At 46.0% G+C, this 14,718-nt stretch overlaps 1 protein-coding gene across 1 annotated transcript in view; it reads left to right on the top strand.

Moving 5' to 3' along the window:
• LOC140577142 (fibulin-2-like) overlaps nt 1–14,718 on the top strand; it is a 56,899-nt gene that overhangs the window by 32,990 nt on the left and 9,191 nt on the right. Inside the window, exons 7-12 of the mRNA XM_072696975.1 lie at nt 2,727–2,954; nt 5,432–5,542; nt 7,085–7,186; nt 9,405–9,539; nt 10,974–11,111; nt 14,211–14,354. Coding sequence (XP_072553076.1) covers nt 2,727–2,954; nt 5,432–5,542; nt 7,085–7,186; nt 9,405–9,539; nt 10,974–11,111; nt 14,211–14,354 — 858 coding nt within the window. The remainder of the gene's footprint in view (nt 1–2,726; nt 2,955–5,431; nt 5,543–7,084; nt 7,187–9,404; nt 9,540–10,973; nt 11,112–14,210; nt 14,355–14,718) is intronic.

Genomic DNA, 14,718 nt, shown 5'->3' with positions numbered 1-14,718 from the left:
TCCTGCTAGGCCCTGGAATGACCCACCATGACCTCGCCCAGAAAAGAGCAGATAAGACGATGAATGGACACACATTTTTTTCACCAATTCCGTTTATATCAGGGACATATGGTGCTGGCATTTGATCTGAGCCCTGGTATTAACATTGAATTGATAAAGGTTACAGAGCTGAGATCCAGTCTTTGGGCTGTACAGGTCAGCGCTGATAGCTTTGAGAGCACCGAGGCTCCTCACAGACTCTCCCTGGAGTCTACCTCTCTGTGGAAAATGTCAAACTCTCAGAGATCCCACTCCGAAACAGGAGAAGTATGGGCCTACATGTGGGATGATATTTCTTCTGTTATAAATCTGCCACCGAACAGCATCAGAGGAAGCCTCCGTCTGAGCTGGAGCCGTGGAAGAATGCGAGGGCGAAGTGATACGCGCTCAGGCCATTCCTGGAATTCACTCTGGGCTCAGAAACTGCTATTGTACAAAACAGAGGTGTGTGACATGAGAATACCACCCCGAACACTGCATCTGATACCCATCGTATTGCCATACTGCTGAGATCACAGCCACGCCAGGCCGTCTCAGCGTCTGCGAAAGCTGCTGAAGCATGCGGAGGCCGATTTAGTTTTCTTTCACCGCGGCTTACTGTGGAAAGCTCCTGCAGGTAATCCTTGTGGAAACATGAAGAGCTCTACCTGTTTGGGTCCAGATTTCAGTTCAGAAGTTTGGTCCGACTCCGATAACCTCTTGCATATTTGAGAGCCGGGTTGGAGCATCAGGCATTTCTAATTAGCACTTTGGATCAACCCCGTAACGCTCAGAATTACAGAGCTGGAGGAGCTCTCTGGTTCCAAACATAGACATCAAGAATTCATACACTGCATGTCCAAATGTTTGTGGACACCCCTTCTGATGAATGCATTCAGCTACAGATAGAGCTTGTCTAGTACTAGGAGAAGTACTGCCAATAGAATAGGACTGGAGCAGATAAACAACATGAACCTATTGGCACCATGCTGCCTAACGCCAGGGCACTGTGGAGCCGGGGATCCATGGAAGAACTGTGTTTTTGGGATGAGTTGGGGATGATGAGGTGGGGTGGTAATCATCCAACGTCCTGACCTTGCTAATGTTCTTTTTGCTGAATGCAATCAAATCCTCACAGCAATGCTTTTTCAGAATCTAGCAGAAAGCCTTCTTCCCTGGACAGTAGAGAGAGTTATTTCAATAAAAGCAGGATAATATCCTTGATTTTGGGAGAAACAATAAATGAGCAGGTGTCCCAATACTTTTGTCCTTGTAGTGCATTTAGTATATTCTGTATTCGCCTGCTTTCATACTCACCCCGTTTTAAACGGGGCAGCAGTGGCTAGCACACTCATTCGTTAGATGGAACAAAGTCCATCTTTTAAAGAAGCTTATTTGTGATATAAAGCCGGGTCAAATTCCTGATACTAATTTTTTACGTGTTTTCTAAGTGTTGCTTGACCAGAGATTTTACTGTAGTGCTCTGCTGGCTAATGCAGACGAGCTTAAAGGTGCACTAGAATGGAGAACTGCGTTTATCTCGGCCTGGTTAAATAATGAGAGTTCAGTAGGTGGAAATGACAAACCGTGAACCTCAAACAACCTGCCGTTCCTCCTTCAAAAAAATAAAACATCCAGCAGACCCAGAACAGAGCCGTAAAACAGGCCGACTCCAAACCCCCAAAACTGTTACCTCACAGTCTTGACTTGTTATATTTACATCACAAAATTTACACAAACCCCGCCCACTAGAGAGAGCCTTACGAAGATAACAAAGAGATGAGAATTAAAAAATTACTTAATTACATAAGTTATTTTTTTTATTCTTTCTCGTGTGTGTGTGGTTGTGTGATGTGGAGTGGAGGGTTTCTATAAAATATATGAGTAAAAAAGTTATACAATATACAATATACCACCCAGTCCTATTTGTCCTTTATTATTTGAAAAAATAATTAAATCATAATGTAAAACTTGTAAAAGAAAAAACAAAAAAAAAAACATATTGCTCACATTGTGTGTTGTGTGTGTGGTTGTGTGATGTGGAGTGGAGGGTTTCTATAAAATATTTTGTATATTAAAATATTAAAAAATATAAAATAAACGTTTTGAATATAACAAAATTTACAATATACCACCCAGTCCTATTTGGAAGCAAGGCTCAAAAAGCTAAAAGCTAATGTTAAGTCGACTGAAGCCAGTACTGAGGCCATTATCCAGCCCTTTGAGGCAGACATCATGGAAGGTCATGCAAGGTCAACCAATGGATACACCAATGCAGGACTTAGAAAAATAAGCGTGTGGTGTATTTTTTCTTGTTACATTGCTAAGCTAGGCTAGACTGAGCCATCTCTGTCCCATAAACTGGCCAATAAATGCAAGATATCATTGTCATTTATTTCACTTTTCATCCGTAAAAGTAAATAAATCTAAATGTTTTATACTGAGGAAACATAACAGGGTGGTAAAAATGCATCCGAGCATTTTTCACCCTATTTGACATATTTTGATGATCTCTTTAGAACACTGTCCCAGTTTTGCACACATACTGTCCTGGATATACCTTCCAATGAAGACAGATAGACTCAACTGAGAATACCACACCCACACACACCCCGACCTGTAAAAGCCTGTACGATGGCCCGTATTTATCGAGCTTTACAGCTGTGGACTACACACACACACCAGTGAAAAAGTACCGTCCTGTCCAGTTTCAGACAGTCCAGACAGACTGGCCATGTCCCTGGATGAGGTGGCGGTGGCGGAGGCCGAGGCCGAGAATGCAGTGGGCGGGACTGAAGGCCTGCAGGACGTGGACGAGTGCAAGGTGGATGAAGGCCAGCTGTGCCAGCAGCAGTGCATCAACACACCAGGATCATACAGCTGCGCCTGCTTCCCAGGATACACACTGCAGCCAGACGGCAGCCACTGCCTGAAAGGTAGGCCTGCCCCATATGGACAAAAAAAATGTCAGATTATGATTATATTACAGTTTATAAATCATCATTAAGCACTGATCTGCCAAACCAGGTGTTATATGTGATGAGAACTCTTAATAATACTAGACTAATGAGGAGAGCTGTGGAGATCTTTAATGAACACAGTGATGTGGGAATGGCGATGATGGTGTGAGTGATGGAGAAGATGAAGGAAGATAAGTAACAAAAGCTGATGAATGGGGGATCACTATTTGGCAATATAGCCGAATGTCACGGTTGCCCATTCTACTAATGTGCTGGTTACGGTTTCTTTAATAAACACCACATAACCCGATAATCAGCCGTCGTGTTGTAAAGTGCTCCAGAGTTATCAGTTCTAAGCATGTGTGAATAGCATGAATGGGGTTTAGAGAGAGAGAGAGAGCGAGAGAGAGAGAGAGAGAGAGAGAGCGGGTCAATTGTTCGTTTAAATGGTGTCTTATGGGCCATTCAGGAAGCATTCTTCTGTCTTATTTGGGCAGAGATTATCAGTCCATCTGGCCAGCTTTAGAGGAAGGAAGTGTAGTCACAATAACAAGCAGAATATACCTTCCAATGAAGACAGATAGACTCAACTGAATACCACACCCACACACACCCCGACACACACACACACACTCTGAAAAAACATAACACACTGATTGACTGAAAAGAAAAAAAAGAAAAACCTCCCCTTCAATGATATGGAACTGAGATGGCTCACAGCCATCTAGCCTAGCCTAACCCAGCATAGCCTAACCCAGCATAGCCTAACCCAGCATAGCTTAACCCAGCCTGGCCTAACCCAGCCTGGCCTAACCCAGCATAGTCTAACCCAGCATAGTCTAACCCAGCATGGCCTATCCCAGCCTGGCCTATCCCAGCCTGGCCTATCCCAGCCTGGCCTAACCCAGCATAGCCTAACCCAGCATAGCCTAACCCAGCCTGGCCTAACCCAGCATAGCCTAACCCAGCATAGCCTAACCCAGCATGGCCTAACCCAGCCTGGCCTAACCCAGCATAGCTTAACCCAGCCTGGCCTAACCCAGCCTGGCCTAACCCAGCATAGTCTAACCCAGCATAGTCTAACCCAGCATGGCCTATCCCAGCCTGGCCTATCCCAGCCTGGCCTAACCCAGCATAGCCTAACCCAGCATAGCCTAACCCAGCATAGCCTAACCCAGCCTGGCCTAACCCAGCATAGCCTAACCCAGCATAGCCTAACCCAGCATAGCCTAACCCAGCATAGCCTATCCCAGCATAGCCTATCCCAGCCTGATCTATCCCAGCCTGGCCTAACCCAGCATAGCCTAACCCAGCATAGCCTAACCCAGCCTGGCCTAACCCAGCCTGGCCTAACCTGAACTGGTCAAAAGTTTTAGAACATCTCCAATTTCTTCAGTAGTCCACTGGCAGTCCTATTTTACCATATTAGCAGCGACCGGCTAACCTGCAGCTCCTCACAGCCGATGCTGAGACTTGCTTTTCTGAACGGCTTCTGATTCTCTGGACATTCTCATGCCTCTTCCTGTCCCAGATCTCTTTAGCCTCCTTCTCCAGCTTCTTGGAGTCTTCTGATGGTGTAGGAGACTGTCCTCACTGTACTCAAGAGCTGCACTGTTCAGAGTCAGAGTGCTTCGTCTGTGGGTCTGTGTCGAGGGTCTTTCTCTGGTCATTATCAGGGCAGTCTGAAGGTGCAGTTATACTGAAAGATTTGCAGAATTTGATCCATTTTTACAGACCAGCTGTAAGAAGTTGACCAATGATGTGTGCCCTAAAAAGGCCTCTTCACTGGACCTGCAGAGCTTAAATGTCTATATAAAAAAACCTGGAAAAATCAGGGGTGTCCTAAAACGGTTGACCGGTGCTGTGTAGTCTATGATGAATCTAATGAGCACCTTCACTTCACTTTTGGTGGACTTGAAAGTGGCACCTACCGTGCAGTTCCTGTAAGACCTGCAGCCGTTACATCAGTCCTCTTTGAGTGAGGCCTTCAAATAGACAAGCCCGAACAGGAACGTCAGGCAGCCCACCTTTCACAGGAAATTATAGTGAGGCTTAAATCCCGGAGCGAAGCTGGAAAATGTCAGGAATGGAAAAACATGGATCTTTCTACAGGTTTACAGCCACCCACCCCCCAACCACACCACCCCCCGCCCCCCTTGCAGACATCAACTGCTCTGCTGAAGCACGTTTAATCCACAGTCAGCTCTTCAGCTTGTTGATTACATCTCACATAAACACACACACACACACACACACCATGTCCCGAGCTTCTCCATCCGCACTACGCTAAATGAGATAACTGGAGGGATTTGCCTTATATAATTGCAGTCTTCCTTCTGGGTGCTTGGTTTGGGTTTGTGTGTGTATGTGTGTGTGTGTGTGCGTGTGTATGTATGTGTGTATTTGTGTGTGTGTGTGTGTGTGTGTGTGTGTGTGTGTGTGTGTATGTACAGTGACCTCAGACGAAGAGAACAGCCTCAAAGAACATGTCCTGTCCACCGCCCACTCGAGCCCTGAGAAGATGCCCACCTCTCCACCCCATGGCCCGATGGACCCATGTGAAGGTAGGTGATCCACTCCACACCTGACCAGAGTGCAGCTCAGTTCAGCTCATCTCTGGTGTAGCCTTAGATATATTTAGATATATACCACTCTGAGGCTTCAGCTCCACCCTGCCAGACCGCTGAAGACTCAACACACACCACAAAATGACACATTTCCCAAAAAGCTAATTAGATTTTTCCGACCGTGCTCCTCGGGTCTTGTTATTCACTTGTCTGATATGTAAACTATGAGCCAGATGTACGCTGAGCAGAGTCTGCCTTGGACGTTCTACCAAATATAAGCTTAATCTAATCTTAATCTGATCATTTAGGTCCTTTTAAGAAGCTGGGCCCTGTGAATTAACCCTGTACATGATTATGGGGACCCATTATGGGACCCATCCTCCTCTAGCTTGATAAGATGTCACGATCCCACCATATAAGACTGTTCAGGTGTGTTAATATTGGCCGTGCTCTCTTTTCGGGTGGGTAGATGACTCTTTGCCATCAGGGGCCAGAGCCGGAGAGAGCACAACTGGCTGTGCTCTCTTTTTGGGTGGATAGATGAGTCTTTGCCTCAGGGTCAGAGCCAGAGAGAGCGCAATTGGCTGCGCTCTCTTTTCGGGTGGGTAGATGACTCTTTGCCATCAGGGGCCAGAGCCGGAGAGAGCACAACTGGCTGTGCTCTCTTTTTGGGTGGCAGTGCAGATGGCACTCTATTTCCTCATCACTCTTTAAGTGACGTTGGCCGGCACAGACGTCGGTTAGCTGGAGGGGTGGAGCTGGGGGCGTGCTGGCTGGCTGGCGATGCCGCATCAGTGACAGTTGGAAAAGAGACGGTGGCTGGTTTCACATGTATTGGTACGGACATGTGCTAAGGCCTTACCCTTCTAGTGCCGGGAGCATTGCTAGTGGGTTAATTGGCAGTAACAAATTATGTACCAACAAATGGAGGAAAAAATTAGACATAATAGTAGCATTAAAATGAGCAAAATTCAAAATTACAATTATTTATCTAACAATTAATTAACAGGTAAAATGTCATCATCATGGCAGTCGTACTCTTCGCTGCAGTATCAGCCTCTACCTTTCTGGAAATGGCTTACAGTGGATGTTGGAACAATGCTTTCTGAATCTGATTACATTCAGTCCCATAATCCAGACCTAATGTTGGGCTCGGGGCTCGGGGCATGGTGACCCTATATGCACTCCATCCATATATGCAACTACGGTACTTGACGGTAAACGTTCCACTATAGACTGTAGACAGGGACTAATGCATTTCTATTCTGTGTCGGAGAGAGAAACAGAGCTTGCCCTGGCTGTGGTGACCCAGCCGCCTCGCTGTACTCTGCAGGCTTAGGGGCACCGCCCTGGTATAAGAGCTGCCTGCTGATGTCAGAAGGCCACTTGAAATGATAGAGGTCAAGGTGGAAAGGGAAACGTGACTATAAACCCAGCTAATAAATCCGTCGACTGTTATCTCACCCACACAGGACCTGCTGACTTTTCCTCTTATACATTTCATCACCATGACAACTGTTGTGGTTTTCCACTGTACAGGAAATGGCCCGTGTGCACAGCACTGCTACTCAGTGGACGGGCAGCCTCTCTGCTCCTGTTCCCCGGGATTCGCTCTGATGGCGGATGGACACTCGTGTGAAGGTATGCACAAGCTATTGTCCCCAAAACTCTGCACAAACACTGGGAGTCAATACCCACCCAAATACTGGAGTGACGGTGGGGTCTCGGGTTAGTGCAGATGCTATGGTGTCTCACGTAAGCACCCCCCCCCCCATACTGTAGCACACTCTCCACTTCACCCGTTTCCTGTTGTCTTCCGAGTGTCTGAACTCACCTCTCACAAAACAGAGGTCCTCAAAGTCCCATTAAGCTTCATTCTCCTGCTGCTTGGGAGCCATGCAGCTTTGCCATCAATAGCGGAGCCAGAGAGTGCACAACTGGCTGTGCTTTGTCTCGGGGTAAGTAGATGGCGCTCTCCTTCCTCATCACTCTTGAAGCGATGTTGGTCAGCTGTGGCTGGTGTGGTAGGGCTGGGGATGCCGTGTAGGGCTGCCAGGCACATGTATTGGAGGAGACACGTGTTAAGTCATTGCCCTGTTAGTCTCCGGAGCATTGCTAGTGCTCCTGGACCAGTACTACTCCCCCCTCTCCCCAACCATAGGAACCAGAGCTTCTCAAAGCCGGACCAGATTATTCCCATAAAGCCTCATTCTCCTGGTGCTCGGGAGGAAATGCTGCGCTCTGCTAAGCTGGTAACTGAATAAATTCCCAGTATCGCTCACAAGTCGGGTATTGTTTGAGGATTACGCAGCTGCTGCTTTGTTCCCAATCCCTTTGTGCGATGGTGAGCCAGCCATGTCCAGAAACCCTAAAAGTTACCGATCCACCTCCCTCTTCTTCACCCTGACTTGGGAACAGCCATGTTGCTGGAGGATCCAGTGGAGGATACATGAGCCTACGCTGTTCAAAATGAAGGTGCTTCACATTTGGTTCTTTGAGCGATGCCATAGAACAGGCCTGCTCAATCCTGGTCCTGGAGGTCAACCACCCTGAAGAGTTCAGATCCAACACAGCTGACCCTGAAGGCCTCTATGATCTGGATTAGGTGTGTTAGATTCAGGGTGGAGCTCAACTCTGCAGGGTGGTAGATCTCCAGGACCAGGATTGAGCAGCCCAGCCATAGAAGAACCACTTTTGGTTGAACTGAAATGAACTGAAGAGTTTTTTTTAACCTTTAAACCCTCTTGGACCCTTCTCACATTTGGGAAAATTGAATTTGGGGGTCCAGTAAAGCTTTCAGCAAAGTTTAACAAGAAACCACAAAGCAGAAATCTGATAAAACACCCCTCAGAAACCTGCAAAACACACTCCTCACACCTGGGCGTGGTCTTAATATTCTACTAAACGTACATGATTGACAGCTCTCCATCACTGGCGAATACAATTTGTATGTGTTACCATGGCAACACAACCTCGAGATTGAGAAGGTGCGTTTTTAATATTTGACAAGATTTACTGAGGTTCTGGTGTCTGGAACCGAGATACCAGTCCATATATATATATATATATAAGCTCAAGCCACGACAGGGCGAGTAGCTGCCCCGCTCCGTTGGGACGTCCCGTTTGCCCTGGTACCCAGCTGCTAAAGTTCACGCTGAAACAGAGAGGCGACGGCCCCATGATGTGAGGCCCGAGAGGGTACACAGGCAGCCACTCCCCTAGTAGTCCCGGCTCAAGCTTTAGCTTACCAGGTTTAGCTTTAGCTTTAGCCTTAGACCTCCAGGTTGCTGGAGACAGACTGTCTCTACTGTCCAGGGAAGAAAATATTCTACTAGATCAAATCCTCACAGCAATGTTCCACCAAAATCTAGCAGAAAGCCCTTCCCTGGACAGTACAGACAGTAACTCCAACAGAAGTGGGAGAACCTCTTTTTAATATCCTTTATTTTAGCATAAACAGTGAATGAGCAGGTGTCCAAATACTTTTCTCATATTAGTGTATGTTAGGGTGATGTAGCAAGCAGAATATTTAGGTGGCTGTAGGGGAGGCTGGCTCATAGCAACAGCTAATGAGTCCTGCTCACCAAGACGAGCCTTAATTACTTATTAAAGGTGCTACAAAGGGTTCTTTGAGTCAGAGAAGAACCCTGTTTGTTCCATACAGAACCTTGTAAAGGAGATCGATGTGTGAAGAACCTCTTAAAGGCTTTAAAGAAGTCACTCTAAAGGTTCCTCACCAACCTTAGGGTTCTTCATACTCATGTTCATGGTTCTTGTTTATGGTTCTATGTTTATGGTTCTCTTCAGTCTCTTTCTGTCTCTATGTCTCTCTCTCTCTCTCTCTCTCTCTCTCTCTCAGACATCAACGAGTGTTTGCTCTCGACGCACACTTGCCAGGCTAATGAGAGGTGTATCAACACGGACGGGCACTTTTCGTGCGAGAGGCTGATTGTTTGTCCTGCAGGATATCAGCTGAGGGCCGATGTGTGCGAGGGTACGCATTAAAGACCACTCCAGCCTGGAGAGCTTCTCCTGCGCCGCTGGAGCGGAGCTCGCCGAGTGTTCGGCTGCTGACAGGAGCTCAGGAGCTGAACACGCCTCTCCACACCTGCCTGATTCTCCAGCACTAATAACCATCAAACACCAGCCCCCATTCTCAATTACACACACACACACACACTCACACACACACACACACACACTCACACACACTCACACACACTCACACACACACACTCACAAACTAGAGATGTAATTGTATTAAGGCAGATCAGTTTCGCACAGTTTATTCTTCATCTCTTTCCCCATCTCTCTCTCTCTCTCTCTCTCTCTCTCTCTCTCTCTCTCTCTCTCTCAATGCTTCTCTCTCTCTTACTCTATATCACTTTATCTCTCTCTCTCTTTTCTCTTTCTCTGCCCCGGTCTTTCTCTCTCTGTCTTTTTCTCTCTCTCTCTTTCTCTTTTTTCTGTATTGGATATCTCTTTTCTCTCTCTCGCTTTCTGTATCTCTCTCTTTTGTTCTCTCTCTTTGTACTCTGTATCTCTCTACTCTCTCCTCTTTTTCTCTGTATCTCTCTTTTTCTGTATCTCTCTCTCTCTCTTTCCTCTGGATCTCTCTCTCTCCCTCTTATTTCTCTCTCTCTTTTTCTTTTTTTTTCTCTGTATCTCTCTCTTCTCTCTCTCTTTTCCCTCTGGATCTCTCTCTTCTCTCTCTCTTTTTCCTCTGGGTCTCTCTCTCTCTCGCTCTCTCTCTCTCTTTTTCTCAGTATCTCTCTCTCTCTCTCTTTCTTCTGTGTGTCTCTCTCTCTTTTCTCTTTCTCTCTTTTTTTGTCTCTTTCTGTCGCTCTCTCTTTCTCTGTATCTCTCTTTTCTCTCTCTCTCTCTCTTCTGTGTCTCTCTCTCTCTCTTTCTTCTGTCTCTCTCTCTCTCTTTCTTTTTCTTCTCTCTCTCTCTCTTTTGTCTCTCTTTCTCGCTCTCTCTCTCTCTCGCGCTCTCTCTCTCTCTCGCGCTCTCTCTCTCTCTGCAGTGGGTGTTTAGTAAAAGCTGTTAATGGGTTTAATGTGGACGGATGTTTCCTAATCATTGTTGAGCCACAGTGCCACCAAGTGGTGAAAGTGGAGCATATACTCAGTGATGGAGAACAGTCACTGGCTATACTGGACAAAAAGAGAAGCAGTGGTTTTATTTATTAATCAGATCAGCATTAATAATCCATTAATCACCGCTCCACACAAAAACCCGCATCTCCAAATTACACACCTTGGCTGGAAGTCAGGGTAGAAAGGCGCTTCAGGCCGTTTTCTGTGGCTTGCTGTGAGAATGCAGCTGTTCTGTCACTCACTCTTCTGTATTTCTCTTATTTTGGCCGTATTGGCGATGTGGTGACATGGTCATTTTACAAACTGTAGTCTTCTTGGTTTCTTCTCAGACATGAATGAGTGCACACTGGGAACTCATAACTGCGGTGTGGGCTACGAGTGCGTCAACACTGCAGGCTCTTTCAACTGCAGGCCCAGACTGAGGTGTCCTGGAGGGCTGACTCACGACTCACGGGGCCAGTGTGTTGGTAAGGGCTTTAAATATGTTACAGTAAGTGATGATAGCAGAAGATAACTACTGCTGCATAGTCCATAACTATAGACCCATCAGCCGTCAGCCATAAGATTAACACCACTGACAGGTGAAATGGGCAAGCTTAAGGATCCGAGACACCCTGACGGCTGGCTCAGAACATCTCCAAAACATCTCCAAGGTAGGTCTTGTGGGTCATGGGCACCCAAGGGTTTCTGGTATGATCCATGGAGGCCCCACCTCATAATTAAACACTAGGCCATATTAACAGAACTATATATATATATATATATATATATATATATATATATATATATATATATATATAAATATATATATTTACACACACACTACATGTCCAAATGTTTGTGGACACCCCTTCTAATGAATGCATTCAGCTACTTTAAGTTGCACCCATTGCAGCTTAAAATTATTACCACAGATGTTCTGTAGAGAAGTATTTCCAATAGAATAGGACTCTCTGGCACTAACTGACACAGTTCCTAATGCCAGACTGGACAGCTATAAAGCCCCCAGCCTTGAGCAGTGGAACAGTGGAGCTGTATTCTCTGGAATGATGGTGCTCAAACCGATATCTCACTTGCAGAATACAATCAAATCCTCAAAGCAATGCTCCTCCAATCTAGTAGATAGTCCTGTTCCCTGGACAGTAGTTCATCAGGATTAATTATTTTTAATACCTTTATTTTCAGAACAAGCAGTGAATAAGCAGGTGTCCCAATACTTTTGTCAACATATTGTATATATGTATACCGATCAGCCATAACATTTTATTGTGCATGTCCCTCTCAAAATAGCTCATACTCATTGAGGCATAAACTCAACAAGACATTTGAATGAATGAGCAGGTGTCCCAATACTTTTGTCCATATAGTGTATTTGTTGCAGTAGACAGTAAATCAGAGGGAACCTAATAAGTTACAGACCTGCAGGATGAAAGCGCAGGCAGGGCCACCATGGAGCTGAAAGAGAGAGTGCTCTCCTCCAGCAGGCTGATGAGGAGGAATTAGCCCGCAGGGACAAGGAATCGGGACAAGTCGAGGCAGCAAAGCCCAGATCCGCTCAAAAATGTAGTGAAATAAACCTAAATCTTAAGCAGCCGCTGTAAAAGTGTCAGCGTAAAGCGATGCTGTGGCCGAACGTCAACTACAGTTGTGTTAAAGTTGTGTTAAACTGATGGCATGAATCACTTGTAATCCAGTGGATCAGCACATTTGACTGAATCTGGAATCATCAGAGCGCCATCTGGTGTCCGCAAGACGGCATTAACCAACATTATGGGCCCTATCTTACACGCTGCTATCTTCCACCCCGCCAACAGCCCATCTTCAGTCCTTCCTCCTGCATCGTTAAATAGCAGCGCTGCTTGTGATTATGTCTACGCTGATGGGTGCGGTTGTCTCGAAATGAGGGGTGTTCGGGTCAGTGTCTGGAGTATTGCTGTGTATCTCTGCAGCGGAAAACACAGGAGGAGCTCCACTGACTGAAAACAGCCTAGACAGACGTTCGTTCGTCAACAGTCAGACGTTCGTTGCTATCTTGGCAGTGAATTGTCAACACAGGCGCGTGCAGCCCAACGCTCGTACACCCCCCATAAAATAGCAACCCGCCAAGGTCAGTCTGACCGCACCTGGCTCTTAAAGGGATGGCGAGAGACACACTGATTGGTTTATTGCTGCACGTTATGCCTGAAACAAACACACCCATGATTAATTAAGAGCCTCAGTACATGACTTTTGAGCATTTCGAGCTGAGCAAGGCGAACTTTTCCCGTCGTTACCATAGCAAAGACACACCGTCACGCCCCCTAAATCAAGCTGCATGGTGCGTGGTTGATGCTAAAAAAAGATCGCTTAAACAGGGCCCTACAGCCCAGCCGGCTGCAGCAGCAGTGCGGACGTTCTCAGAAGGTAAATAAAGGAGTTGAGGTTCTGCAGTGTGGAGCTATTTTACACTGGAACCTAAAAAAAACAGACCATAATATCTGACCCTTTATAAAACTCAACTGTTTTACCAGCGGGAGAACCGGCACTCGCCTTCCTCTGTTTATAAACCAGCACTGAAGAGCCCATTCAGAACCAAGTGGACTCTGGCTAATGCTAATGCTAACACACACACACACATACACACACACACACACACTATAGAAACCCCAATCACACACACACAGCACACTCACCCACTATAAACCAGCTATTACACACCAGTAGACCAACAACTACAGATACCAGTCCAGAGTGTGTACCACTACACACACACTTACACACACAGGAAGTGATCAGACTGCAGTGTTGTAAAGGAGCTGGGAGCTGATTGGTCAGGGAGGAGATCAGACTGGATTATCAGATATTAAACACTATAAAACATCATTTTAAGAAAAGTCTGACTAAACTAAATCAGTCAGTCCAGAAAGTCTGATTATAGAAACTGAGACTGAAAATAAAGGATTTACTGATCAGATTAATCAGCAGCTCGTCTGATCTAAACTGTGGAGCTGGATTATTATTTATACACACAGAGATCAGATCAGATCAGATTAATCAGCAGCTCGTCTGATCTAAACTGTGGAGCTGGATTATTATTTATACACACAGAGAGCAGATCAGATCAGATTAATCAGCAGCTCGTCTGATCTAAACTGTGGAGCTGGATTATTATTTATACACACAGAGATCAGATCAGATCAGATTAATCAGCAGCTCGTCTGATCTAAACTGTGGAGCTGGATTATTATTTATACACACAGAGATCAGATCAGATCAGATTAATCAGCAGCTCGTCTGATCTAAACTGTGGAGCTGGATTATTATTTATACACACAGAGATCAGATCAGATTAATCAGCAGCTCGTCTGATCTAAACTGTGGAGCTGGATTATTATTTATACACACAGAGATCAGATCAGATTAATCAGCAGCTCGTCTGATCTAAACTGTGGAGCTGGATTATTATTTATACACACAGAGATCAGATCAGATTGGATGATACTCAGCATTAAGAGACTCGGATCAGACCTGATCAGGACGTCCCTATTGCCAAGCTGATTAGCTGTTGTGTTCTGTATGACATGTAGACGTTGACGAGTGTCGGACGGTGACCCAGCCGTGCAGCCCGGGGTTCAACTGCATCAACACCATCGGCTCCTACACCTGCCAGCGCACCATCATCATGTGTGGCAGAGGCTACCATGCTAACCCCGATGGCACTAGGTGTATAGGTAAGAACCCACTCTCTTCCCCCACTGAGCCACCTGGACTCCCAGTGAGGTACTTCCGCTAAACCGCACTATTGTTAGTACTGCTGAAGGTCAGTATTATGTCCAAATGTTTGTGGACACCCCTTCTAATGAATGCATTCAGCTACTTTAAGGTGCACCCATGTGCAAATGCACACACCCAGCTTGTCTAGTCCCTGTAGAAAAGTACTGCCAATAGAATAGGACTCTTTAGAGCAGATAAACATTGATGAACCTACTGCACCATGCACCATGCTGCCTAATGCCAGGCGTGGGCTAGAGGGGGGTATAAAGCCCCCCCAGCATTAAGGAGCTGTGGAGCAGTGGAAGAACTGTGTTCTCTGGA

The sequence above is a fragment of the Salminus brasiliensis genome, chromosome 14, assembly GCF_030463535.1.
Source record: "Salminus brasiliensis chromosome 14, fSalBra1.hap2, whole genome shotgun sequence".
In the NCBI taxonomy this organism is placed as follows: Eukaryota; Metazoa; Chordata; class Actinopteri; order Characiformes; family Bryconidae; genus Salminus; species Salminus brasiliensis.
This window is presented reverse-complemented; position numbering and strand designations above follow the sequence as displayed.